Source organism: Hibiscus syriacus, unplaced genomic scaffold (assembly GCF_006381635.1).
Source record: "Hibiscus syriacus cultivar Baekdansim isolate YM2019G1 unplaced genomic scaffold, ASM638163v2 tig00112231_pilon, whole genome shotgun sequence".
In the NCBI taxonomy this organism is placed as follows: Eukaryota; Viridiplantae; Streptophyta; class Magnoliopsida; order Malvales; family Malvaceae; genus Hibiscus; species Hibiscus syriacus.
The window spans coordinates 2262737-2288997 of NW_024063276.1; the positions used below are offsets into that span (position 1 = coordinate 2262737).

The following is a 26261-nucleotide window of genomic DNA, read 5'->3' on the forward strand; positions in this document are numbered from 1 at the left end:
ACATTCAAAGATGTGCAAACTGGGAAGCGGATGAATTAGCAAAGTTAGGAATATGCTAAATGTTTCTGTTGTATCCTAGTTTCTGGTTATGCTTATAGTATTATAGGCTCGATTGTTGTTTTTGGCCTTGATAGGAACTTCGTATCTTTTGTACTTTCTATTGGAGTTATAATAAATTTGAGTCACTCTTTTCCTCCTTCCAATTTTCATTGAGATACTTTCTTGTATTTCAATGGATATGAAGGGATTTCTTAATGAGGCCTCCCTTTCTTATAAAAAAATCATTGTTACTTTGAAAATATAATTGTTGCCTTCAACATCTAGAATTTGTTTTACCCTTTCACTCTCTTTCTTAAATGTTCATAGAGGAACGTGTTTCCATTTAAATCGTGTGTTTCTTCGTACCACACTATTAGAATTAACAAAATAAATCCAAGCCAGTAAACCTGACCCAAAAAATCTGAAATTTCACACAAGATTTTTTTTTATTCAAAGATTAGAACTGAAGCCAAACTCTTATGGCTTGATCCCAAAATGACTTAAGTCCAGTGGTTGACATTACTGAGATCGACTTGATCATAAACCTTTAATAACTTGAATTTATTGTTATAATAAGAATAATTGAATTGTAAAAATCTTTTTCACAATACAAAACTTTAATTATCAATTTGATCTAATTTTTATTTTTAATATAATGATTTTATCAAAAATAAAAACCAGAAGAAAAAGCAATCTCAAATTGGGGAGTTAGTGAGAGAAGCTCCCGCTTCTCTCTAGAATCTAGGGGACCTTCTAGCTCCTCATAAGAATCAGGTGTCAATCGTTCGTCCCCCTTCGGTGCTTCTCAACTTCTTCCGTTGTTGTTATCCTCCGACATTTCTCACCGTCGTTTACCGCCACTTTCCGACCGCCGTTCGAACCCAAATTTCACAGGGAGATTCGTCTCTTCATCGTGTTTCCGAATCTGGACCTTTCTTTGCGAGAAAAACTCCCTATTGGCGTAGATCCCAAGTTGTAGGCCACGACTTTTCACCTTCTCCAGCGTGTTTTGGTGTTTTTCGTCATCCCCGTCCAAGACCCATAAGATATAGCTCGTGCATGTCCTGGTAAAAGCCCCACTGCGCGTTTTCTTTTGTGGTTCACGGCATCCCATTCGAAGACCTAAGAAATTCTCGTCTTGCATGTGCTTTTCTTTATACTCTCGACGCTTCTCTGTAGCCTGGTGGTGGCGTCCGTTTGGTCTTTTCTAACGTGGGTGTCTCAATGGAGGATGGGTGTTGTGGTGACAAGTCTGGTGCAGTAGTAAGAAGTGGGAAAATCGGTAATAATATTTGGTGGAAGGAAGGCCACCCAAAAAACAGTAATGGTTACAGAATTGGATGCTATACGTTATACATTGAAAACTTACCAGAGAAGATCCATTGAAAGAGGTTTGGATATTTATTTTGCACTCACCGTCAGGTAATTGATGCCTTCATTCCAACCAAAAGAAATACAAAGGGGGTTCGTTTCGAGTTCATACGCTTTGCAACAATTGAAGAAGCCAGGAAAGCGATCTAAAAGATGAATGATTCTCACATTGACGGCAGCAAAATTGATGTCTCTTTGGCTAAATACAAGCCTCTACAATCTTATTGGAGAAAGACCTCGCCATTGTCCGAAAGAATGGATGGATGTGGTTACAAGGAATAATCTATATGCAGTAGAAGGTGTTGTTGATGGAGCTAAACTTCAAGTGTTGGGAAACTATCTAATGGGGTGGTGCAAGAACTTTATCAAAATCGGCAATCTTGCTAGCCAAATGCAAGACAAAGGCCTTGGTGGTTTCTCGTTAATGAGAGTTGCTAGGAATGTAGTTCTATTGATTTTTGAAAACTCTGCTACGTTGAGAAGTGTGAAGAATGAAAAATCAGATACTCTTGCAGAGTGGTTTTCCAGTGTTGCAGCTTGGTTGGAGAGTCTGGTGATGGAGTGCCGTCGAGTGTGGGTAGCTTGCGAAGGAATTCTTTTTCACGCTTGGAATTGGGGTACTTTCAAGAACATTGCAGCAAGGTGGGGCAAATTTTTACATTTGTGATTTGCTTTTGTAGTCTTTGGGTTGGATTATGTAAAGGGAGTGTTTATGTGTTGTTGTTAAACATTATGTATATTGTGGTTTTTAATGAATCTTAAGGCACTCTTTTCCTCCTTCCGCTGATTGAGAAGCACTTAGTGTTCCATTAATCATAAAGGGGGTTTTCAACGAGGCCTACATTCCTATCAAAAAAAGGTGGGGCAAATTATTAGCGGTCGACGAAAGTTCTCAATTTCCTTCGTCTTTTGATCGGGCAAAAATTCAAATCCTCACAAAGGCTCAAGTGAGAATTGATGAGTAAGTGGGTTTGAAGGTCGGTGCTAATTTCTTTAAAATCCTGGTGCATTAAGTTGAGCATTCCTTCAAACCGAAGCCTTAGGTCCCTAAGGAAGTTGATGATTCTTTATATCTTGTTTGTCCTCTTGGGCTTCACCGGACACTTCTTAGTTAGGATCGTCGGTTTTCTCTTCCGGTTTAAATTGCACTGACGAAGATGTTGCAATTGAAGTTGCCAGCCTAGAAAAAGTTTCACTCCTGAAGAGTACCAAAGGTGTTGAGAATTCGAGTAACAAATTTGGTGAGGATGATCTAATTAAAAGCGGGTATGTCGGTGTTGGGTTAGGATTGTCTCCATCCCCTTGTTCAAATTCAGGGTGTCATTCAACGAAGGCTTTGGATCATTCAAACATAAATATCGTGGAGCATCTAGTTGATAAATCAGTTGACCCTTCTGATGGAGTCATCCCTTGGGCCTCGGAAGATGTTCTTATGATGGGTCTCTTTCCTTCTAATGGTCTTCCTGGTGACGCAATACAATTACAGGAAGATACCTCAGCAGTGCCCTCTTTCCCCGGGAAATTAAGTAGAAATCGTGTGGTGAAGAAAGGAAAGCAAAAGAAAGGAGTTTTGAATAAAGTTGCAAGGACATATTGATTGTTGGGAAGGAAGTTTGGTTTTGTTCCATTGAAGATATCTTTAGGAGCTGAATTCATTTTGATGACATTGGATCGTGTTGATTCATTTAGGGGAGTTCTCTTTAGAGGAGGATGAATTCGTTTTAATGGTTGCAGATGTTTTACTGCTCTATTATGTCCTTAGGTGTTGGGTGGTTTTTCTTTTGCTGGAGGTGTAACTTAGGAATATGTGATTGTCTCTTGGGCTTTGTGGCTGACGAGGTGAGAGTTTTAGGTGATTCTGGTTTTTTGTAATAGTGTCTATTCCTGCATGAGGGTATTCCGTGTTTTCAAATGTATTGGGTATTTTATTTAATGAAATATGAGGTACTCTTTTCTTCATTCCAATGTTCGTTAACATACTTGTTAGTATGTGGACAAATACGAAGGGAATTTTTAATGATACCTCCAATTTTTATAAAAAAAAACCATAAGAAAAAAGAATTATTAAAATTCTTTTGAAGTAATTAGAAAAGAATGAAGAAATAATATGTGTCTTATTTCTTGAATGAGTACAAGACTCCTTTTATACAGAGTGAAATTACAACAAAAAAGAAACTAATTAGAGCCAATATTTGACAGCTTCTACTTTCCTACTTTTTCTTGATTTACATAGAGAACAAATCCTAGAATATCTCACAGATTATGACTAAATCAAGGCTTTCAATGACCAAATTTCCAACACTCCCCCTCAAGCTGGTTTAAAGATATCTTCCATAGCCAGCTTGTTAGTCAGATTACCAAATTGCCTCTTGTGTAGTCTCTTCGTTAGTACATCAGCTAATTGTTCATCAGTTGGAAGATATGTCATGCATATTATTCCCGCATTGACTTTCTCCTTGATGAAATGTTTATCCACTTCTATATGTTTCGTGCGATCATGAAGAACTGGATTATGAGCAATAGCAATAGCAGCTTTATTGTCACAATAGACCTTCATTGGAGTCGAGTAAGAAAACTTCAATTCTTCAAGAATCCTTTTTATCCACATCGCCTCGCAGATTCCATGGGCAACGGCTCTGAATTCTGCTTCAGCACTACTTCTAGCTACCACATTTTGTTTTTTACTCCGCCATGTAACTAGGTTTCCTCCAACAAAGGAACAGTATCCAGACGTTGATCTTCTGTCTGTAACACTTCCTGCCCAATCTGCGTCTGTGTAGACTTCAACTTGAAGATGTCCATGTTTCTTGAACAATAAGCCTCTTCCTGGAGTTCCTTTCAAATATCTTAAGATCCTATAAACGGCCTCGAAATGCTCCGCCCCTAGTGAGTGCATGAATTGACTTACCATGCTAACTGCAAAAGCAATATCAGGCCGTGTATGAGACAAATAAATCAACTTCCCTACAAGTCTCTGATATTGTTCCCTGCCATTTCTTCAACCTTAGCAGCTTGTAACTTCAAGTTTGGCTCAACCGGAGTTTCAACCATCTTACAACCAAGTAGACCTGTTTCTCCAAGGAGATCAAGAACATATTTTCTCTGATTGACAAATATGCCTTCCTTAGATCTTGCAAATTCCATTCCAAGGAAATACTTAAGAGCTCCCAGGTCCTTAATTTGGAACTCCTTTGCTAGTCTTTTCTTCAGAATAATTAATTATGTTTCATCATCACCAGTGAGAATAATATCATCAACATAAAGAATCAAAATTGCAACTTTACCATCTTTTGAATGTTTATAAAATATTGTGTGATCAGCTTGAATCTGCAAGAAACCATAACTGATAACTGTCTTTCCAAAGCGGTCAAACCAAGCTCTTGGTGACTGTTTGAGTCCATATAGTGACTTATGTAATCTGCATACTTTGTTACTGCCAAGTTTCTTCTCAAATCCTGGCGGTAGGCTCATATACACCTCCTCTTCCAGATCACCATTGAGAAATGCATTTTTAACGCCAAGTTGATGTAGAGGCCAATCGGAGTTCACTGCAAGAGATAACAACACTCTAATAGAATTTATTTTAGCAACAGGAGCAATAGTCTCTTGGTAGTTAATCCCATATGTCTGAGTAAAGCCTTTAGCCACCAATCTCGCCTTGTATCTCTCAACGCTTCCATCAGCTTTACTTTTTATTGTAAACACCCATTTACACCCGACTGTTTTCTTTCCTTTGGGTAGATCAACAATCTCCCATGTACCACTTCTCCTTAGAGCATTCATCTCCTCCATGACTGCTAATTTCCAATTCGGATTATCCAATGCTTCCTGTACATTCCTTGGAACAAACAAATGTGAAATCCTAGATGTGAAAGCTTTATGGTTTTTTGATAGTCTGTGATAGGAAAGATATTTTGCAATGGGATGTTGAGTGCAATTTCGGACACCTTTCCTAAGTGCTATAGGGACATCAAGATTAGGAATACTAGGTGAATTGTTGGACAAAGTGGAGGAAATCAAAGGTGTAGTAGGGATAGGATTACATGAAGTTTCGACACCAGAACTTAGATCTTCAGATTGGTTTCGTGCAGGGTTGATATTTGAGTCTTTATTTCTCAAATGAAATCTCTTCCTATTATAAAACTGAAGCTCAGAATTCAAATCACGTTGATTAGTTTGTAGTACTTCTCCCCCTGAACGAGAATCTCCTTCATTAGGCACCAACAAACCTGGTTCTCCTAGGCAATCGTTATTAGAAACACTTGAATTTGGATTTTCAAAGCGACCACTCTCAGAAATGCGTGGTTTTTGTGTAGGATAAATGACATTGGGTAGTGGGCTAGAAATGTCCTAAAAATTGTCTTCTACATCACTTGTCTCCCCCTGAAGAGATTTTTTTGTGAAATAAGGTTTTGTTTCCAAAAACGACACATCTATACTCATGAAATTTCTTTCTTTGAGGATCAAAACACTTATACCCCTTTTTATTTGAAGAGTACCCCAGAAAAATGCATTTAATAGCAAGTGGGTCAAGTTTTGAACGAAATTGGCATGGAACATGAACATAGACAGTACATCCAAAAACTTTTACAGGTAACTCAGAAAACAACCTTGTTCCAGGAAAAGATGATTTTAGGCAATCGAGTGGTGTTTTGTATGTTAACACCTTAGTAGGCATCCTATTTATCAAGTAAGCGGCTGTTAAAACTGCTTCACCCCATAAGTATTTGGGAACATGCATGTAAAACATTATGGCACGTGCTACTTAAAGTAAATGTTTATTTTTTCGTTCTGCAATGCCATTTTGTTGAGGGGATCCCGACATGTAGAGTGGTGAAAAATCCCTCTTTCAAAAAATCACCTAAGTGCTCATTAAAATATTTTGTTCCATTGTCAGAATGTAAAATACTAATCTTGGTTTGAAATTGGTTTTCAATCAGAGTGTAAAAATTTTTGAATAAATCTTGCATGTCAGACTTTTTATTCATTAGATAAATCCAACATAACCGTGTGTGGTCATCAATAAAAGTAACAAACCACCTTTTACCAGAAATATTAGTAACTTTAGAAGGGCCCCAAACATCACTATGAATCAGATAAAAAGGTTTGGAGGCTTGATAATCTTTTGGTAAATAAGGGGAACGACGGTTTTTGAAAAAAATGCAATTTTCACAATGAAAAGAAGAACAATCAATCCCTTTAAATAATTCTGGAAATAAGTGTTTCAAATAAAGAAAACTAGGATGTCCTAGTCTATAGTGCCACAACATTATTTTTTCTCGAACAAAAATTGAACTAATACCACTAAAGCTCTGAACTTTTTTATTACTGATAGATACTTCATCAAAGTAATAAAGACCTTCAATCATCTTAGCACGTCCAATCATCATCCCCGAGTTCCGGTCCTGAAATTCACAATGTGATTCAAAGAAGGTAATGCAACAATTAGAATCTCTATATAGTTTACTGACAGACAAAAGATTGCAGGCTAATTTAGGGACATGAAGAACATTATTGAGATTAATTTTCTCTGTCAGTTTAATGAGTCCTTTTCCTGCAATAGGTGAAAAACTGCCATCGGCAATTCCAATTTTTTCATTTCCAGGGTAAGGTGAATAGGTATTAAATAAATGAGAAAAACTAGTCATGTGATCTGAGGCTCCGGAATCTATTATCCACGGAGAGGAATTTGGACAAGAAAGGGCTTTAGGATTACTACCTGTTTGTGCCAAAGAAACACTAGGAATACCGGATGAGAAATTGGATTTTATCAGTTTCAAGAGTTGATCAATCTGCTCTTTGTTGAAGGGACCTGAGTCAGCTTCACTTGTAGTAGGAATTCCACGATTCTTCTCTCCTTGCTTGTTGCTTTTCCAGTTAGCAGGTTTGCCATGAATTTTCCAACATGTCTCACGTGTATGGCGGGGTTTGTTGCAAAAATCGCACCAGACCCGTGGTTTATCATCAGACCTACGCTGGTAGTTTGCTACCTTGTAGGCTGCAACATCACTCAATAAGGCAGAATTTTCAATTAACTCACCAGTACTCTTCTTTTTGAGCATGACATTCCTTCGGCTTTCTTCTCTTCTAACTTCGGCAAATACTTCGCCAATGGATGGAAGAGGAGGTCTGCCAATAATCCTTCCTCGTACTTCATCAAACTCAACATTGAGGCCGGCAAGAAACTTGTAAATACGATTATCTTCTACAGTTTTCTTATGGTGATTACAGTCGTCAATACTTTTCCATTCGTATGTGTTGAAGAGATCAAGATCCTGCCACAGCCTTTTCAACGAATGGAAATATGTGGTGATAGAATTATCTCCTTGACGAATCTCCTCCAATTTTAAAGTCAACTCAAAAACCTGAGATTGGTTGCCTAGGTCAGAATACATCTGACTAACATTATCCCACAATTCTTTTGCAGTAGGATAGCACATGTAATTGGAGCTTATGTCCTCCTCCATGGAATTGACCAACCATGTCATAACCATGGAGTTTTCAGAATCCCAAGTAGCGTACAGCGGATCATCAACAGCAGGTGCCTTCTTGTCACCAGTGATGTAACCGATTTTTCCTTGCCCACGAATATACATCCGGACTGATTGTGACCATCGGAGGAAGTTGTCACCATTTAAGCGGATGGTGGTGATTTGGACAGAATGAGAATTGGAATGGTGTTGCGGAGTGGCCGCAGCAGGGGTTGAGGTGATTTCCAACGCGACTTCGGACATGGCTACAGTGATTTTGGAACTGCTGTGTTTTAGGGTTAAGACACGATTATGGCTCTGACACCAAATTAGAAAAGAATGAAGAAATAATATGTGTCTTATTCTTGAATGAGTACAAGGCTCCTTTTATACAGAGGGAAATTACAACAAAAAAAGAAACTAATTAGAGCCAATATTTGACAGCTTCTACTTTCCTACTTTTTCTTGATTTACATAGAAAACAAATCTTAGAATATTATGACTAAATCAAGGCTTTCAATGACCAAATTTTCAACAAAAGTAGATGTCCATCTTAAAATAATCATATAAGAAAAAAATAATTTATGCATAGGTAATTGGGTGGTGAACAAGAGGTGTTTTTAAAAACTTATAAAGAATGTGTAGAAAAGTAATTTACTGGAGAAAGAAAAATAAGTTTTATTCATGTTACAAACTTAATGGTTACTGTAGGGTTTTATATAAGAAATGACTAATAGTCTTAAGCTAAAGTAAGAGTTCTGGCTAAGTTAAAAATTATCTTTATCTACAATGAAGGTTAGAGTTATAAAATAAAACTTTAATATTTACAAGAAAATAACTCTTTCACGTAACGTAACTCACACTCCCCCTCAAGCTGGAGAGTATGTATTATAAATACCTAGCTTGGATGTGATCTTGTCGAAAGCAACCCTTAGAATAGCTTTGGTCAGGATGTCTGCTAGCTGATTTTTAAAGAGACGTAGTTTAGTCTTACTTTTCCACTGTTTACCTTCTTGACAATAAAGTGTCTGTCGATCTCCACATGTTTCGTTCTATCGTGATGTACCAGATTCTTAGCAATGCTTATGGTTGACTTGCTGTCCCTCTGAGGTTCAAAGTAGTTTTTATTACATTCCTCTAATTCCATTAAAAGCCTTAGTAACCAAACACATACACATATCTCGAGTGCTATTGCCCGAAATTATGTTTCAACACTACTCCTGGAAACTACGACTTGTTTATTGCTTCTCCATGTCACCAAATTTTCCCATACGAATGAACAATTACCCGTAGTCAATCTCTTGTTCGTTAGTTCTCAAGCCCATCTAGAATATGAAAAAAAAATTACTATCCTATCTTCATGCTTTCTGAAAATTAACCCATGTCCTGGAGTCATTTTAAAATACGTCATGATTCGATACACAGCTTCTAAATGTTCTCTAGGATCGTTCATGTCTTGGTTCACGATATTGACTAGAAAAGCGATGTCCGACCTAGTTAGTGATAGATAAATTAGCTTACCTACCAACCTTTGATATTGTTCCTTATTTACGGGACAACTTTCCTTTCGTAACTTTAAATTTGCTTTCATGGGAGTTTTCGAAGACTTGCAATCAGTCATCCTAGTCCCCGTATGGTCTCCTCTTCCCTTGGGTTTCTTCAAGGTCAACGTCGATGGAGTGATGGATAAGGATTGACAAAGAGGGGGTATAGGAGGCTTATTACATTACTTGAATGGTTTGTTGTTGAGGTCCTTCTCGGAACAAGTTGGGCTTGGTCCCCCTATATTGGCTAAAACAATTGCAATTAAAGCTGGGTTACGCTTTTTTTTTAAGTCAGGTTGGGGGTCTAAAGCAAGATTGATTCTGGAGAGTGATTGTATTAAGGCCTTGGAGTGGATCAAAAATCCTGGCTCATGCCCAGCCTTGTTTGAATCTTTAGTGAAGAAAATTGGTGCTAAGGTGTTGGATCGGAATGTAATTGTCAAACATATTCAGAGATGTACTAATTGGAAGGCTGATGAACTTGCAAAGTTGGGAATCAGTTAATAGTTCTTACGTAGTCTATTGTGTTGTTATGGCTGTCTGTAGGAGGTTTGGGTCATGTTGTTGGGTGTCTATTATCGTTGTAGGATCTGTGTTCCCCTTGTAATTTTGGCAGATTGGTAATAAATTTGAGGTACTCTTTTTCTCCTTCCAATATCTGTCAGGAACTTCCCGGTATTTCGACGGTTATGAAGGGGTTTTTTAATTAGACCTCCCTTTTCTATCAAAAAATATATTAGATGTTATACTTAATTAGCTAGAAATATACAATTATACTACTTATTTTATTAAATAAAAATAGTTAAGAAATAAAAATTCAATTACTATAAGATCCAAAACATGGTGCTTATATTGCTAGTAATAGTTTGCTATTCTCTCATGCATAGACTTAATTATTTTATCCGTTCTTTTCTTTTAAAATTCACAAATTTCTTTGCTTTATTGATAATTTTTTGCATTAAATCTGAACGTAATTAATTAATAAGATGTGTATAAAAATGATCATATTTGCAAATTATGGTATCATCCCTAGCAATGCTGGTGGGATTTCAGATATCTTGCCATATATGTTAGTATTGATAGATTTCCCGATGAAATTACTCGGTGTGATAATGTTTCTGTTTGTTATTGTTTTGGTTATAAATTTGTAGTTTGAGCCTGAGACCTCAACTGCTATGGGTTTTGGCTTTAGATGTGGCTTCTTGGGTCTTCTCCACATGGAAATTGTTCAGGCATGACCTTTTTGCCCCTGAATCGTGTCTTGCTGTCGCTTCTTACTACAAGTTGAAATTGTTGAGAATTTTTTAAATTCAGTGTCGGTTCTTACGATTTATAGTTTTACAGGAAAGACTTGAAAGGGAGTACAATCTGAGCCTAATAACCACTGCTCCAAGTGTCGTGTACAGAGTGAACTGTGTTAATAATGAAACAGTAATTTCTTCTCAACCCTTCGCACTTTTTATTTATATTATATTAGGTTTCTCCTGTACAAGGAATTTGTTTAAATATAGCATGTTTTGTCTCATACTATTACATTTCAAATATTAATATTATATAAGGTTGAGTGCTCAAATCCATCCTTACTTCCTGAACCTGGACAACGGAGGTCGATTGAGGAGCCACTTGTTAAGGTTATTTCATTTGTTTCGAGTTATTTATTACTTAATTACTTTAAATGAGTTTCTCTGAAACTTGTAAATTTGTATGATGTTCTTTATAATGTAACATGTACAGATTGAGATGCTTACACCGAAGGACTATATTGGTTCATTGATGGAATTGGCTCAAGACAGAAGAGGTGAGTTCAAAGAGATGAAATATATCACTGAGAATAGAGCATCCATCATCTATGAGCTACCCCTTGCAGAGGTGAGATCTACCCTTTTATTTTGGATCATCCTGCTTTATTCGCGGCCAAAGTTCTCTTTATAGATAGCGTTAACCATTTTTATGTATAATTTTCCATTATTCTTTTACTCAGTCTATATGTATATTCATTTCACAGATGGTAGGTGACTTTTTCGACCAGTTAAAGTCCAGAAGTAAGGGCTATGCTAGCATGGAATATACTTTCGTTGGGTGAGCTCTTGTAAGAGTAGATTTTATATTCTTATTTTGAGGGCTGTAAACTGTTTTCCTTGTTCACTGGTAGTAAACACTTCTGAAGTTTATCTAGTGTGTTTTTATTCTATATCACTACTTTTATCTTGAATGAAAATAAAGTATAAGATGTATAATAAGGGAGATGGTAATTCAACATTGTAATTTGGCATCCTTTACATTTTTTCATTCTGCAAGAAATGTTGACTTTTTGGATCAACTCCGGAGTTACTTCTGTTGGTCAGAGACGACATATTTTTCAGATATGAAATTTCATTTTGCCCAATTATTCTTCTTTTTTTCATTGTCACATTTATCCCATTGTTCCTTTCATCTCTCCACTATAAAATTGGCACTAATTTGTATAAATCTGCAATGATGTTTTGTCTTGAAATTTATTTGCTTAACATTTTATTAAAAGAAAACATTTCGTGATTACGACAAGTAAGCTCTTAAAACTAATTATAAATTTTTATTTTGGAAAATCAAGCTTTTCAAATTTGCTATTTGCACCACAATCACAATGGTATAACCTCTTCCTTCTCTACCAGATATAAGGAAAGTGAATTGATAAAGCTTGACATTCAGATTAATGGTGAGCAAGTGGAACCATTGTCCACCATTGTGCACAAGGATAAGGTAAGGCTTGTCTCTTCATTATGTTTTAACTCTTAAGGAGGAAAATCCCTGTTCTTATGTTTAAATGGATGGGTGGGATTCTCTCATTTAAATGACTGCAAATTTCTGATAAAATGAGTCGACATGTATCTTATTTTTTAATTTTAGATTCCAACAAGATTTGCATAAAACGGAAATGGTTTGCTGCTGATCCACTGAAAGATACTGTGTGCAACCTTTTTTTTTTTTTGGTTCCTTTCTCTCTTTATAATCAATTCTTATATGAGTTATCAAGTAGGAAGTGTGTTCTTACTTGGTAAAAGGGGTACGTAGCCTGTATGGATTGCGAATTTGATATAAGGTTGAGTCTTTCGTATTTATATGATGGAATTTTAAGCGTAGCAAAAAGATTGCCCAAAATTAAGTTGTTTGAACAAGGTAATTTGGTTGATTGATGGGAACGCTAAAGATAGGTTGAAGTATGTGACTTGGTGTGTGGTTGATTGATGGGTACATAGCCTGTATGGATTGCGAATTTGATATAAGGTTGAGTCTCTGCCTTCTGTCCGTAAACAGAGCTTCTTTATAGTATCTATCGTCCCTTATACTCCTCGGCATCTCAGCTTTCTCTTTTAACTTTGTTCTTTCTTCTATATTCGGCCTTGAAGCATCAGTCAGATTTTGTTTTGTCCCCACTGTCCTTGAACGAGCGTTCTAATATTTTGCAACTCCTACTGATACTTTCCTCCCATCTATGAACGATCCATTTACATTCTCGATAGCCTTCCTTAGACCTGCCTCATTGCCAAACTGCACAAAAGCGGAAGTGGAGGATTTGTATTTTGGATGATTCGTTTCTCTTGGGATGAAGACTCTCACTACAGGACTCTGAAAGAGGAACAGTTCCCTTAACGCTCCTCTTGAAACTCTCTTACTCAGATTATCGACGAAAGCTGTCCAAACCTCACCGGAGAAGGACTGACCTTTCAACTTCTCTCTCTCTGCGCCTCTGCCTCTCTCACTCATGTTTAAATATTATTAACATGATAATTCTTTAAATGTTAGAAACAATTATATAAGGAAAACCTTGATATTATAAGACTTAAAAGTCACTGAAGGACCTAAATCTATCATGTGATTACCTTTTTAACAAAGTTTTTGATGGTTCCATGTTCTGTTTCTTGTGCTCTTTATTGTTACAAATGTTACCTGTATTCTTTGGTAAAGGGTTATATTCCAACTGTATCTCTGTTTCAACTTTTGATATTATTCGAGAATGTTTTGTAAGTATTGGAATGTGCTTGGTTGTATTCTCAATTTTTGGTTTTCAAAGATGTGTATTATGACATCGTTACTCCTTCTCGGTTCGTTGAACCATACTCAAGTTTGGAAGTTAAAAAATCCGTTTAATCAACTTCGCCTACCTTTCTGTAGGCATATTCTGTTGGGAGGGCTTTGACTCAAAAGCTGAAGGAGTTGATACCTAGACAAATGTTTAAAGTACCAATTCAAGTAAGATGTTTTTAACAATTTCTTGTTAAGTATCTGGTATATATTATCTATCATTTAAAGACCGCATGATGCATAGAAGCTGCTTTGTTGTTGCATGTATCTGCTAATTTGATTCTTTTGGATGAAACAGTATGCTGTTCAGTACTTAACTGTCTAAAAATTATAACTGTTTAATATATGTGTACTACCATAAATTTTCTGTCATTAATGAACTACTATTATGCTGGTTTCTTTTCGAAGTTGCATAGAAACAAACTGTAAAAAAACTGGTCATTTCATTTAACTACTGAGTAGGGTTGAATCATTTACCTTTGTGAAACTTGATATAAAGTAATTTAATTTGACCTATTCAACTCTTCCATGTTCTATTTGACGGTGAAAGGCATTGATTCTTGGGCATTGAAATTGAGAATCCTGCAAACAATTTAATTCTTTCTTCGTATTTACTATTTTCCTATGCTTATGTGATGTTCCAAATGCTTGGAATGCTAGTGTTATAAATATAGTAATTAAATATTTACTTAATTATTGGGATGACTTTCGATAGTTTAGTTTACGAACTAGATTGATTTGATTATTTATCTTGTTATGTATATATTTACCTATTCTATTACTTGAATGTATACAAAGAAAGATTTCTTTTTCCCTTTCACATGGTATCAGAGCTCATGGGTGTTCTATTCTTCTAGCCTAATCTCATGTGAGGTTGTCCATGTGTATGCCCTCGTGAAGGAGATTAGAGTCACAACTATGGAGCTTCTGTTCCAATCATATATTGTAATTAAACATATCTTTGAGGTGTTTGTATTAGACACCATATAATATTTATGATCAGACACTGGAGTTAACGAACATCATCTTTTGTTAACACTTTTTATCTATAATTAAAAACAAGAAACGGAATGGGAAAAACAGAAAATCATTATGAACCATCAGGAATGTATTTTTCCTTTTGAATGAATTGTTTTTGTTTTTATTTTTTCACCCATTATTCAGTGCATACTCATTCATGTTTTACATGCACGTTTCAGGCATGCATAGGTTCAAAAGTAATTGCTAGTGAAACTTTATCAGCAATTAGAAAGGATGTTTTGGCCAAATGCTACGGTAAGTCTATTGTGGAATGTGGGGAGATTATTTGGAAAATAATGGATTTATTATTATTAAAGAAATTCTTTACAAGATAACCTGTTCTGTTTACAGTTAGGCTTCAGATGTACCTCGGTTTTAATTGAATTATAACGATTCATTGATGTCTTTTTATTGCATGATGAAAAGATTTTGTCTTTGTTTAACTTCGTAGGTGGGGATATCTCAAGAAAAAAGAAACTCCTCAAGAAACAGGTGCCTTTATTTACTTCTCACAATATTTCATCAACCCGTACTATGTTTTCTCATCTTCTCTTGCCGAAAATATTGGTGTCAAGGTTCAATAGCGTAATGCTGAATAACCTCTTTTCTATGATCAGCAGGCTTTTTGCCAGTCTATTTTACTCTTGGCTTGTTTCTATTGTTCCGTTATCATAACAGGACAGTTATACTGAACTGTCACAATATAACCATTACATCCATAGGGAAGAAGAAAGCAAAATCTTTTAGAAGCTTATCACATGAAGATGTATTCTTAGACACCTTGAAACACATTATTACTTGGTCTTTTTGAGGTCCCATAAGCATTGCATTCAGAACTAGGTTGCTCCGAATAGGTCGAAAAAGAGTATAATTGCTGCTGGAAATACTGGTAATATGCTGTATACTAATTTGAAAGAAGCTAGATGTGGATAGTTAGGGTTAAGTACTCGTAGAGTAAATATGAAAAAATTTAAACGAACACCTGATATGATAGAAGACCCAAAAGTAATGCAGAATAACATCAATGGCATTGCTCAATATAAATCTAAAATGTAGTCTCCAACTTTCCTTGTCACTTTTCTTCAGCATCAAGAAAGTTGTATTCCCCCCCCCCCCCCTAAAATCCAGTTTCCTTTGTTAACATAACAGGCTGAAGGGAAGAAAAGAATGAAGGCAATAGGTAAAGTAGATGTACCACAAGAAGCCTTCATGGCAATCTTGAAGCTAGAGAAGCAAGTTTTATGATTTGACCATCATACAATACAATGCATATTTTTTTTTTGTTCATATACAAAACAATTCTAACTTGTATGCTTTTTTCTCATAAAACATTTAATATGTTTTCACTTTGGTATCTAAAAGCTGAGTAGCAAATTTATTTCTTTTTGGGGGTGAAGTTCACAAATGATAGTAAATTATTTCAAAAATGATTTTTTTAACACTAAACTTTCAAAAGTTACAACATATGCGTTAATTTTTAGATTTTGATGCAAAATAGGTATTGGGCCATTAGATACCGTTAATGGTCCATCGGTGGGCTGGCTTGGGGCGTTTACCTAATTGGTCTATATTTCTTTTCGGGTTTCTAAAAATTCAGTCGTAGTTAATGATTTATTTTAAGAGTTGGCTTGTGATTCAACCTTTTGTTTCTAACATCATCTCTAAAAGGTAATTAAACAATATTCTATACAAAATTTTACAAGGAAAATACGCTAAATAAACTGGTCGTTGAAATCTGGAAATGCTACAAGATGGTCATTAAACTATTTGATTATTATAAAATAATAACTTAGGTTTGTAAATGTTACAAAATATTATGTATTATCAATGTTATGTGAAAAATACTTAGCTTAGGTGGAAACAAGGATGGACTGAAAGAAGCGAATGAGGCCGATTGCGTCCCTTAAAAAATTCAAATTCTTATACATTTTAAATATTTTTTTGTACTTTTTATTGAAAATTTGTTCTCAACCTCCTAAATTTGTTAAGTTTGTTCCCATTGAAATTTTATAAGTTTTCAACTCTTAACATAAAATCCTACGTCTGTCCATGGCCAGAAATGTCTAGTTAATTCGTCGTTAAGTTATTAACAACATATAATGTCTTAGTGTGTATTTTATAATAAAATTCAAAGTCAAAAAAGATTATTTTGAGATAATTTAACATATATTTAAATTAAATATTAAGATCAATGAAAATGTAGGCATACTCGTCATAGGAAATGATATACCCACTTTACAGTATGTTAAGACTTGGTTAGATAATTGTTTTTCTATGAAAGATTTGGGTGAGGCAGTGTATATCTTAGAAGTTAAGATCTATAAAGATAGATCAAGACGACTTCTAGGTCTGAGTCAAAGTACATATATAGACAAAGTGCTGAAAAGGTTTAGTATGGAAGAATCCAAGAAATTATTTTTGCCTATGAGACATGGCATTTTGTCTCTTGAATGAAATGTGTCCTTCAACTCTACAAGAAAGAGAACGGATGAATAAGATTCCATATGCTTCGGCTATTAGTTCTATCATGCATGCCATGATATGTACCCGACCAGATGTATAGTATGCTTTAAGCATGACGAGTCGATATCAAGCAAACCCTGCTGAAAATCAATGGGTTGCGGTTAAAAATATCCTTAAGTACTTAAGAAGAACTAAGGATAAATTTCTTGTCTATCGAGGGGAAGAAGATCTTAGTGTAAAAGGTTATACTGATTCCAGCTTCCAAACTGACAAGGATGACTCATGATCGCAATCGGGTTTTGTGTTTTGTCTTAATAGAGGTGCTTTGAGCTGGAAAAGTTCGAAGCAAGATATAGTAGTTGATTCTACAACAGATGTTGAATACATTGTAGCCAGTGAAGTAGCAAAAGAGGTTGTTTGGATCAAGTTCATAACGGAATTAGGGGGTTGTTCCCAGCATATCAGATGATGTAGAACTTCGTTGTGAAAATAATGGAGCCATTGCACAAGAAAAGGAACCCATATCTCATCAACGATCCAAACATATTCTTAGGCGTTTTCATCTTATTCGAGAGATCATAGATCGAGGATATGTGGAAATATGTAGAGTACACACGGATGCCAACATTGTTGATCCCTTGACGAAGCCTCTTACACAACAGAGGCATGATCGTCACACTGAGTCACTCGATATTAGATATGTGAGTGATTGGTCTTAGTGCTAATGGGAGATTGTTAGAGTATGCCCAAAGACCAATCATATGACGATTGTAATAATACATTTATTTATCGATTTTATTGAATAAAGGCATTACCGCTATTATTTTCAGTTATATATATGTGTTTAACATAAACTGGAAGATAATAAAGTCTATATAATAACATAATTGCTATTATTAAAAGATCCCTAGTCAAGTATTAATATGGGCATGGACAATAATAATACGCTTAAGACTAACATGTTATTGATTGATGACAACGAGTTGTCATTGACATAGAGATGTCAGGATTGACATATGATTATATTGTTAGAGAACAATGTATTGGATTGACCTACCATGAGCATATGTCTTGGATTATTATGCGATAGCCATAAAATTGCTCATGGTGATGACTATATGTATGATCCTCAGACTTAAGATCAATATTATCTCAACATATATTATTGTATGTTTTGATGCAGTTAAACAAGCTCCATAACTGGTTGCTCTATAAAGACTGTTATTGAATATATCTCAATAAATGTAGTGGGTGTGTATGATTAAGATAGGATTTGTCCTTCCTACATAATAGGAAATATATCACATGTCACTTGATTGAGTGAGACTAGAAACGCATGGCCATGCTCGAATAAGTTAATATAAGATATCACAAATTATTCGTTAATTGAAGTATACTCTAGATATCAAGAAATAATAGATGGGTTATACAAGTGTGATTATTCCAAGACTTATGCCTATTCTAGATATAAAAGACAAAAGGATGTAATACATAAAAGAGTTAATCACGAAGATGATATGTCGAATCATAATTTCTTGTAACTTAGGTGACAATGATATATTGCTAGATGTCACTCATTGTATGTAATATTAGAATTGTTCTAATAATTACTACTAACGTTACAAGAACCTACAGGGTGACACCCTAGGATATTAATATATGGATATTTGATATACATATGATTTTAATTATTCCAAATATAGTAAGTAAACATTAAAAGAATGTAATTTTGATTACAACTCTTTTAATTGATATTTATTTCAGAGTAATTAAATAAGATTTTAAATAAACATTAAAGATTTTAATTCAAATTATAAGTCTTCAATGTATATTTAATTTGAATTAATTAAATACATTGTTTTTTTAATTCGAAATAACTTAAAATCCCTAATATGTTAGGGTAACTAATATATTTAAATGAGGTAAGGTCTAGCATCCGTTTTACTTCAGTCGTTTTTCTCAAAACCGATTTTGGGAAAAGAAAATTTTGCTCTCAATCGGGTGAACTAAGTAGAGGCTGAGACGTGTTTTCGTGGAGGTTTATGATTTGAACTGTTCATGATCACCACTAGTCGCTGGTTTCTTCGTTGTTTTTCAAGGAACCCATTGTAAGTATCCGCATCATTTCCTCCCGATTTCGGTTTTACGTACTTGGATCACTGGTGAGACCATCGAGTTTTTGTTTTCGCTGCACTGTGGGGTACGCTGACGGTCCTAACAGTTCTCAGCCTCCTAAATTTGATAAGTTTGTTTCCCTTGAAATTTTATAATTTTTCAACTCTTAACATAAAATCCTACGTCAGTCCATGGCTAGAAATGTCTAGTTAATCTGTCGTTAGGTTATTAACATTATATAATGTCTTAGTGTGTATTCTATAATAAAATTCAAAGTCAAAAAAGATTATTTTGAGATAATTTAACATATATTTAAATTAAATATTAAGATCAATGGAGTATAAATAAATTTTTAACTTACTTAATGGTTAAGCATTTGGTTATGTTAGTGAAAGGTCATAAGATTGAGGACCAAATTCAACTAAAGTCATTTATTTATTCATTAACCAAGCTAAGATGATTATAAAGTAGTATCTTTTCTAAATACTCTCAATCATTTGGCAATGAACGTTCAATCACCCTGTTGCAGCCGTTGGTGCTCGAACCCGTGACCCCTAAGAACAACAGCAATTCTTTTAATCACTGAAGTAAGTTGGTTCATGACTAAAGACATTTATATTTTGTGTTAATATGGTATAACTTAAATATATATTTATGGTGAAAGAATCACAATTAATATGCTTAGCATAGTGGCTAGATGATTGGCCCTTCTTCAAAAGAGCTAAAATTTGATTTCCATTCTTAACTTTTTTTTTATTCGTTTGATTTTTTTCATTATCTTATTGATTGAATAAAATCATTAAAAATTTTCTCCGAATTATTGATGATAAAAAATGATGTAAAAATTAAAAAATATAAAAATATCATGTCAATATCAACATTAATTTTAAATAGATAAGTGATTAAAATAAAACTTAATGTTAAATATAGTTTAAAAAATGTTAGATAACTAAAACATAAGCGAAATAATAAATGAGTAACTAAATAGATAGTTTACCCATAATGTTATCACGAAGAGAAATATATTTTTATCCCACGTTCTAAAAAATAATGATTTAATAATAGATAAATAACTTTTGAAATTTAAAAAAAAATAATATAATTTTTTTTTATTAATTTGGGGTAAGTACAAGATAGCATAAGTTTAAAAATAATTCTCAATCACCAACAAAAGGCTGACCTAGATCGGTGCAATACACAGTCGACCGATTTAAGGTGCTACACGAAACCACCAAAATGGCTAACCTACTTTAAACTTACTTTCTCATGCTTTAAAATGACTAATATAACCAACCATAAAATAAATTGAAATATAATAAAAATCTTTTCACCGAGGAGCTCCAAAATAAAATATTTACACTTCAAAAAATATTACAAACCCACATGATTGAATCTACGGTTCAACTGGAAAATAATGTTTACAAATATACATGCCCAATAAAAACACTGAGATGTACATCTGATCTACACTGGACTGGTCTGGACCTTGGTCTATCTGCTGCATCCGAACTGCTTAATCTACTAACCTGCCCACGGAATCATCCGAAGGCTGAGCTAACTTGCTTAGCGCCACACTAACGGCTAAAACATACTAACTGTAATTCACTGAAAGGCTTAAACATTCAAGTCAACTTCTTTTCTATCTGGTCTACTGATCTGTTTTGTACTACTTTAGTGAGTAGCGGCTGAGGGTTCTGCATCTTGGAGCTCACACACCCCTCTAGTCCATCGAGAATATGGCCCCTGGAATCTCTGCATCGAACACCACACTCTCGACTAGCCCACTCATTCAGTGTCGGACCTTGCGTCCAAACTAGTCTACTTTAAATCCCTTACGCACTACCTAAGGATATTCGGACTGATTTTATACTTTCATCTCTTCTATCTTTTCTAAAGGAACTCAGGTTTCCTGATCGTTTCTCGAGAATTCAAACAAGGCTAGTATTATTTGATCTTACTCTATTATTGTTTCTACGTTTGAATTAAACTTTCTTATTATTCTCACTTGTAGTCTTATTTGATGATATAATAAGTGTTGGGCTACCTCGAGTCTAATTCCCTAAAAAAACGAACCTCTTTGCCCAAAATAGACTAAAAGTATTGATACTAGCCCATGAGTATCGATACTCCTACAAAAGTTTCGATACTTTATATAAGTACTGTTACTTTTAAACATTCTGTTCTACCCAATTTCGAAACTTTCATGGAGTTTCGAAACTTTGACCCAAAGTTTCGATACTCTTGAAAGAGTATCGATACTCTTGCCCAGAAACTCACAAATTTGCCCAAAACAAAGAACATGTATCGATACTATCACTATAGTATCGATACTTTACCTGCAGAAGTCATAAAAGAAGTAAAAAAAACCTCTATTTTTCAGTCCCAAAAACCTTAGTGAGTTCCCCAAACACGCTTAAAATTTTATTTGATCAAAAGGGGTCATAATAGAGGCTTATTAACATGTTTATAACATCAAATGAACAATTTACCCTAAGGATACTTTAAACTTAACTTTCTGACACATCTTAACTTTCCATGATCTACACTTGGTATAGGAAAGCTATAAGTGTGTTATCTTATTACCTTGGCTGCTAAAACGCCTCTTGAATAAACTAGGATTCACATTCTCCTTACCTTTAGCCTTTGAATTTTCTCCCACCTCTTTAGCTAAACAAAGGTAAGAAAAGGGGTTACTAAACCAACTAAGCTCTTGGATTAAAGCTTGAGGTACCCTAGATAACTCAAATACACTATAACCAAACTTGGATTCATGGATCCTCTTCAAGCCTCCATAAACCTATTTTAAAACTTATTCTAAAACTTACAAAATGGAGCTTAAAACAAAGCTTAAAGGATGGAGAGAAACACTATTATCTTGGCTAAACAAATCTAAGATTGGAATGCTTGAAACTTGGCTCTTGAAAGGAAGAAGAAATTGTAACTAATGGAAGGAAGAGGAAGAAGAGTGGGTGGGATATTAGGGGGTTCGTTTACGTGAATTGATATAAAAAGAGGGGGAAATATATCAACTTTAGCAAAAAGGGTAAACTACACTTTAGGTCCTTCTACTATTAACTTACTTTTAAAAACCACCACTTTCATAAAGTTATTGGGCCAACCTAAACCCAATACCCTTTCTAATTGATCAAAACTATCTTAGAAAGTCTAATGGCTCAACTATCAGGTTTTGTGGTAATCTGAACTACTGACCTGGGATTTGCGGTGTTACAGGTTCAAATGGTAAGCAGTTTGATATCGCTTAAGCAATGACTCAAGTTTGAGTCCTTGCGTATGCAGAAAATCCCTGCTGGGAAACTCACCCACCAAAGCTAGGTGTGCGACGCGGGTCGGTCTGAATTAGTCAAGGCAAAGCCTTGGAACCGGGAGGGTAACCAAAAAAAGATGATTCTCAATCATTTGACATTGAAGGCTCATACCTCTGGAATTCATAGTGCTCGAACCTGGGGACCTTGAAGAATAACAATAACTCTTTTATCACCGAAATAACTTAATTCGTACACCAATATATAATATATATATATATTAGTGTACGAATAAAAATGAACGGATCGCTAGACCGACCCGAATCAAATCCAATAAGTGTACGATACGAAACTTTCATGAAAATGGGTTGCATCCGACCCTATATTACGGTGCATTCCACCAAGAATTTAGGTTCAACATTTTAATTTATATTAATTATAGATAGTGCCAAAACTTGAGTAACTGCGTTTTTAGTCCAACAGTTAGTATGCCAAGCAATGGATCCGGGTTCGACTCCCGCAGACGCAAGTTTTAAGTTGTTTAACTTTTGGTCTCTGCAAGGCATGGTGTTTTATCCACAATTGAGAATGAGGAAGTTCCATAATAGACTTGGATTGGTCGTATCAAAGTAATACACTTAATATTCAATACATACAATTATGGTTGAGCAAAACTTGATTCGAAAAACTAAATTTTTTGACTCGATTCGACTAAAAAAATTCAAATTCAAATCGAGTTATAAAATACAACTCAAATAACTCAAAATATTTTAACTCGACTCGATCGAACACTCATCCCCTATATACAATTTGTCAATAGATAGTAGAAGAATCTGTCTGTATTGATGGAATCAAGTAGAGGTGTTAATAGAGCTCTTTCTATTGGGACCCAGGAGTCCTTTAGTTCCCCCTTACTCAATCACCTCATATTACCTATTTTAAGTGCATCATCTGCTACAAACGTTAAAATGAAATTCGGTAACTATTTAAAACATGAAGTGTCACGCTTTAAATTAATTTTATTTTTAAAGTTAAAGCTTAATTTTTTAATTTTTTTTCTAAAAAAATCACAAATGAGGTAAAATCTTACACTACTCCCGTAAACCTTAAAAATTGAGTAACACCTTAAGGGTGTTTGGTTCAAGAAATGTGGGATTCTCATGGGATGGGAATCTCACATTCCCATGTTTGGTTGGTCAGGAATCTCATTCCCAGTAATGTTTTATTACCAATAGTAGATTTTTTAGGGAATATTACCGGGAATGTCATTACCTCCATTTCCTTAGGTATTGTTGGATTACCGGCGTTTTGGACTAAAATGCCCTTAAATTTTTTTTTCAAAAATATATTTCTTATGTCATTGAATAATAAAAATTCTACGAAGGTTAAATTACAAATTTATCGTTAAATTATTTTAGATTTACAAAAAAAATCTATAATTAAAATTTTATATGAAGTTCAATGGTTAAAATAAAATTTTACCCTTTCATTAAACTTTTTTTTATTTTTAATTTTGTAAAAAATATATAAATATTATGAATTTAATTTTTTTTAAAGAAAATATATAAATATTTTTCAACTTGTAATATTATACAAATATATAATAAGGACAATTTGGTCAAATATACATTCCAATAATCCTTTATTCCTTTAACCAAACACAAAATACAACATTCCCAGTAATCATATTCCCACTGGTAATCTTACATTCCATGAATCAAACGCACCCTAAGAATTGAAAATGCCCTTTTGAAAGAGGAAAATGATAGTTTTTCACATACAATAAAGGAAAGAATAAGCAAAAGATTGATAGTACCTAAAAATTGAAGATTATAGGTGTAACTAGAGGCGACATATACATAAAAACAAATCTATCATAAACATCTTCTTCAAAGTTATAATGATCGCAAATAGTTCAACTTCTTAAAGTTTCATAATAGCCAGAAGCAAAAAAGAAAATGTTCAAAACATTTTGATAAGAATCATAAAAAGAAACAACTATGCGTCGAAGACACATTAATATGAATCGAAATTCGAACCAGTCTTAGCGAGCGACTACGACAACACGTGCGTGGGACTTAGCCCCAATTATTTAATGAGAGAAAGTATGAAGGGTGTATTTAAACACTCATAATAGTCGATACCCAATCGATATGAATTTTTCAATTTTGTAATACCAACATTTCTCCACTAATACAAAGGAGGTAAAGTTCTATATAAACACGATAAAAATATAATCTTTTAAAATGAGAATAGAGTAATAATGAAATTGACTGCTCAAGTACTAGCATGTGTTAGATTTCAATGAATGTGCAATAAAACGATTGATTATTTTATTAACAAGTAAACAAATATTGAAATTGTCTTATCTTGTAATATGTTTTTTGGTATGTTATAGCATATTTTTTTAGGCTTTTTTGGTATGTTTTATTCTTTTTTTAAGGTTAAATTTGTGTTGTCTCTCCAATTAGAGTTTATTTGATCAGTTTGTAAATATACTCTTCTTTATTAATAAACACACGTAATCATCAAAGATATCTCATAGTTGAATTATAATAAAATTAATTTGTTATTATATATTTCTTATGATTTAGTGATAAACCTTCTTTCTTTGTATGCTCCTATACAAAATTCTTATAATTTTATTATATTTGTTATCCAACAAAAAAAATTATTATAATTAGTTAAAAACGAAATAAACTAGTATTTATTTACATACTTTACATAAAAAATAGGGTAAACTACATGAATGGTCACTAAAGTTTGAGTAACTTTTTGTTTTCCACGCTAAACTTTCAAAAGTTACAAATTAGTCACTAACGTTATCGATTTGTAACAAAATGATCACTTGATGTTAACAGACGTTACTAAAGTAACAGAATGCTGACATGGAGTGTTAAGTCAGCTAACTTGGCTGTCCAATAGACAAAATAACTTTGTTAGCTCTTACAAACAACTGAATAACGCCAAGAGTGAGGTGAATTGGCATTATAAGAATTTTGGTGGAAGCAATCGAAAAATAAAAACTTTGCACAACAATTTAGAGTGGTTCAACTTCTAAACCAAGTCTACATCCACTATCTTAGCTATTCACACTAAGGATTTCTCAAATCCACTAGATTTGTAAACCTTTAAGGATAAAATGTAACCTTATAAATACACACAAGGTTTATACCCCAAAACCTTACTTACACACTCTCCTAAAGAGAAATTACAAATTTAGCAAACAAAAGAAAAACCTCACAAAGGAAAATGTATTTGCAAATAATTAAGCTCTCACCTAAATCACACTTGAGCAAAATAAATAATGAAGCTCACAAATGTGTTTACAACAAAGAATTTGACAAATTAAGCACAAAACAAAACTTTGATGTTGGTAGGTTGGTTCAATATAATTCTTGTTGGCCTTGGAAAGCTTTGACCTTCAATTTATACATTCTCCATTAATTCTAGATGTTTGGAGCCATTGAGAATCATTATAGTCGTTACCTACAACCAAAAATATCATTTAATGCACAAGGGATCGAATCTTTGGTGAAAGGGATATATCATTTTTTTAAAAATCCGACCGTTACAACAAAGGGATCGATCATTTTTGTAAAGGGATCGATCTCAAACTCACTGGAATCCAATGGATCAATCCATTTTCAAGGAGACGATCCTTTGGTCAAACGGATTGATCTCATTTCTTGGGGATCAATCCTTTAAGTAAAAAAATCCTTGGAAACTTAACTTTAAAGCAAAAAATTGATCGAGTATGGTTTTGAAAAGGTTCGACTATGTTGGAAAACATTTAAAACATATTTTTCAAGTTAATTTGGACTTTGAATTATTTTTGATAATTTTTTGATAAATTTGATTAAGTCCAAAATCAATTTTACAATTTATTGTTATATCAAAATCTTAATTCAACA

At 34.2% G+C, this 26261-nt stretch overlaps 1 protein-coding gene across 1 annotated transcript in view; it reads left to right on the forward strand.

Annotated features, from left to right (window-relative positions):
• The window catches only part of LOC120176298 (translation factor GUF1 homolog, chloroplastic), a 44570-nt gene extending 28777 nt beyond the window's left edge, over positions 1 to 15793 (forward strand). The window contains exons 12-21 of the mRNA XM_039182747.1: positions 10576 to 10656; positions 10769 to 10855; positions 10984 to 11055; positions 11159 to 11293; positions 11430 to 11503; positions 12076 to 12163; positions 13577 to 13654; positions 14686 to 14761; positions 14958 to 14998; positions 15656 to 15793. Coding sequence (XP_039038678.1) covers positions 10576 to 10656; positions 10769 to 10855; positions 10984 to 11055; positions 11159 to 11293; positions 11430 to 11503; positions 12076 to 12163; positions 13577 to 13654; positions 14686 to 14761; positions 14958 to 14998; positions 15656 to 15751 — 828 coding nt within the window. The 3' untranslated portion in view covers positions 15752 to 15793. The remainder of the gene's footprint in view (positions 1 to 10575; positions 10657 to 10768; positions 10856 to 10983; positions 11056 to 11158; positions 11294 to 11429; positions 11504 to 12075; positions 12164 to 13576; positions 13655 to 14685; positions 14762 to 14957; positions 14999 to 15655) is intronic.
• The last annotated feature ends 10468 nt before the right edge of the window (positions 15794 to 26261 follow it).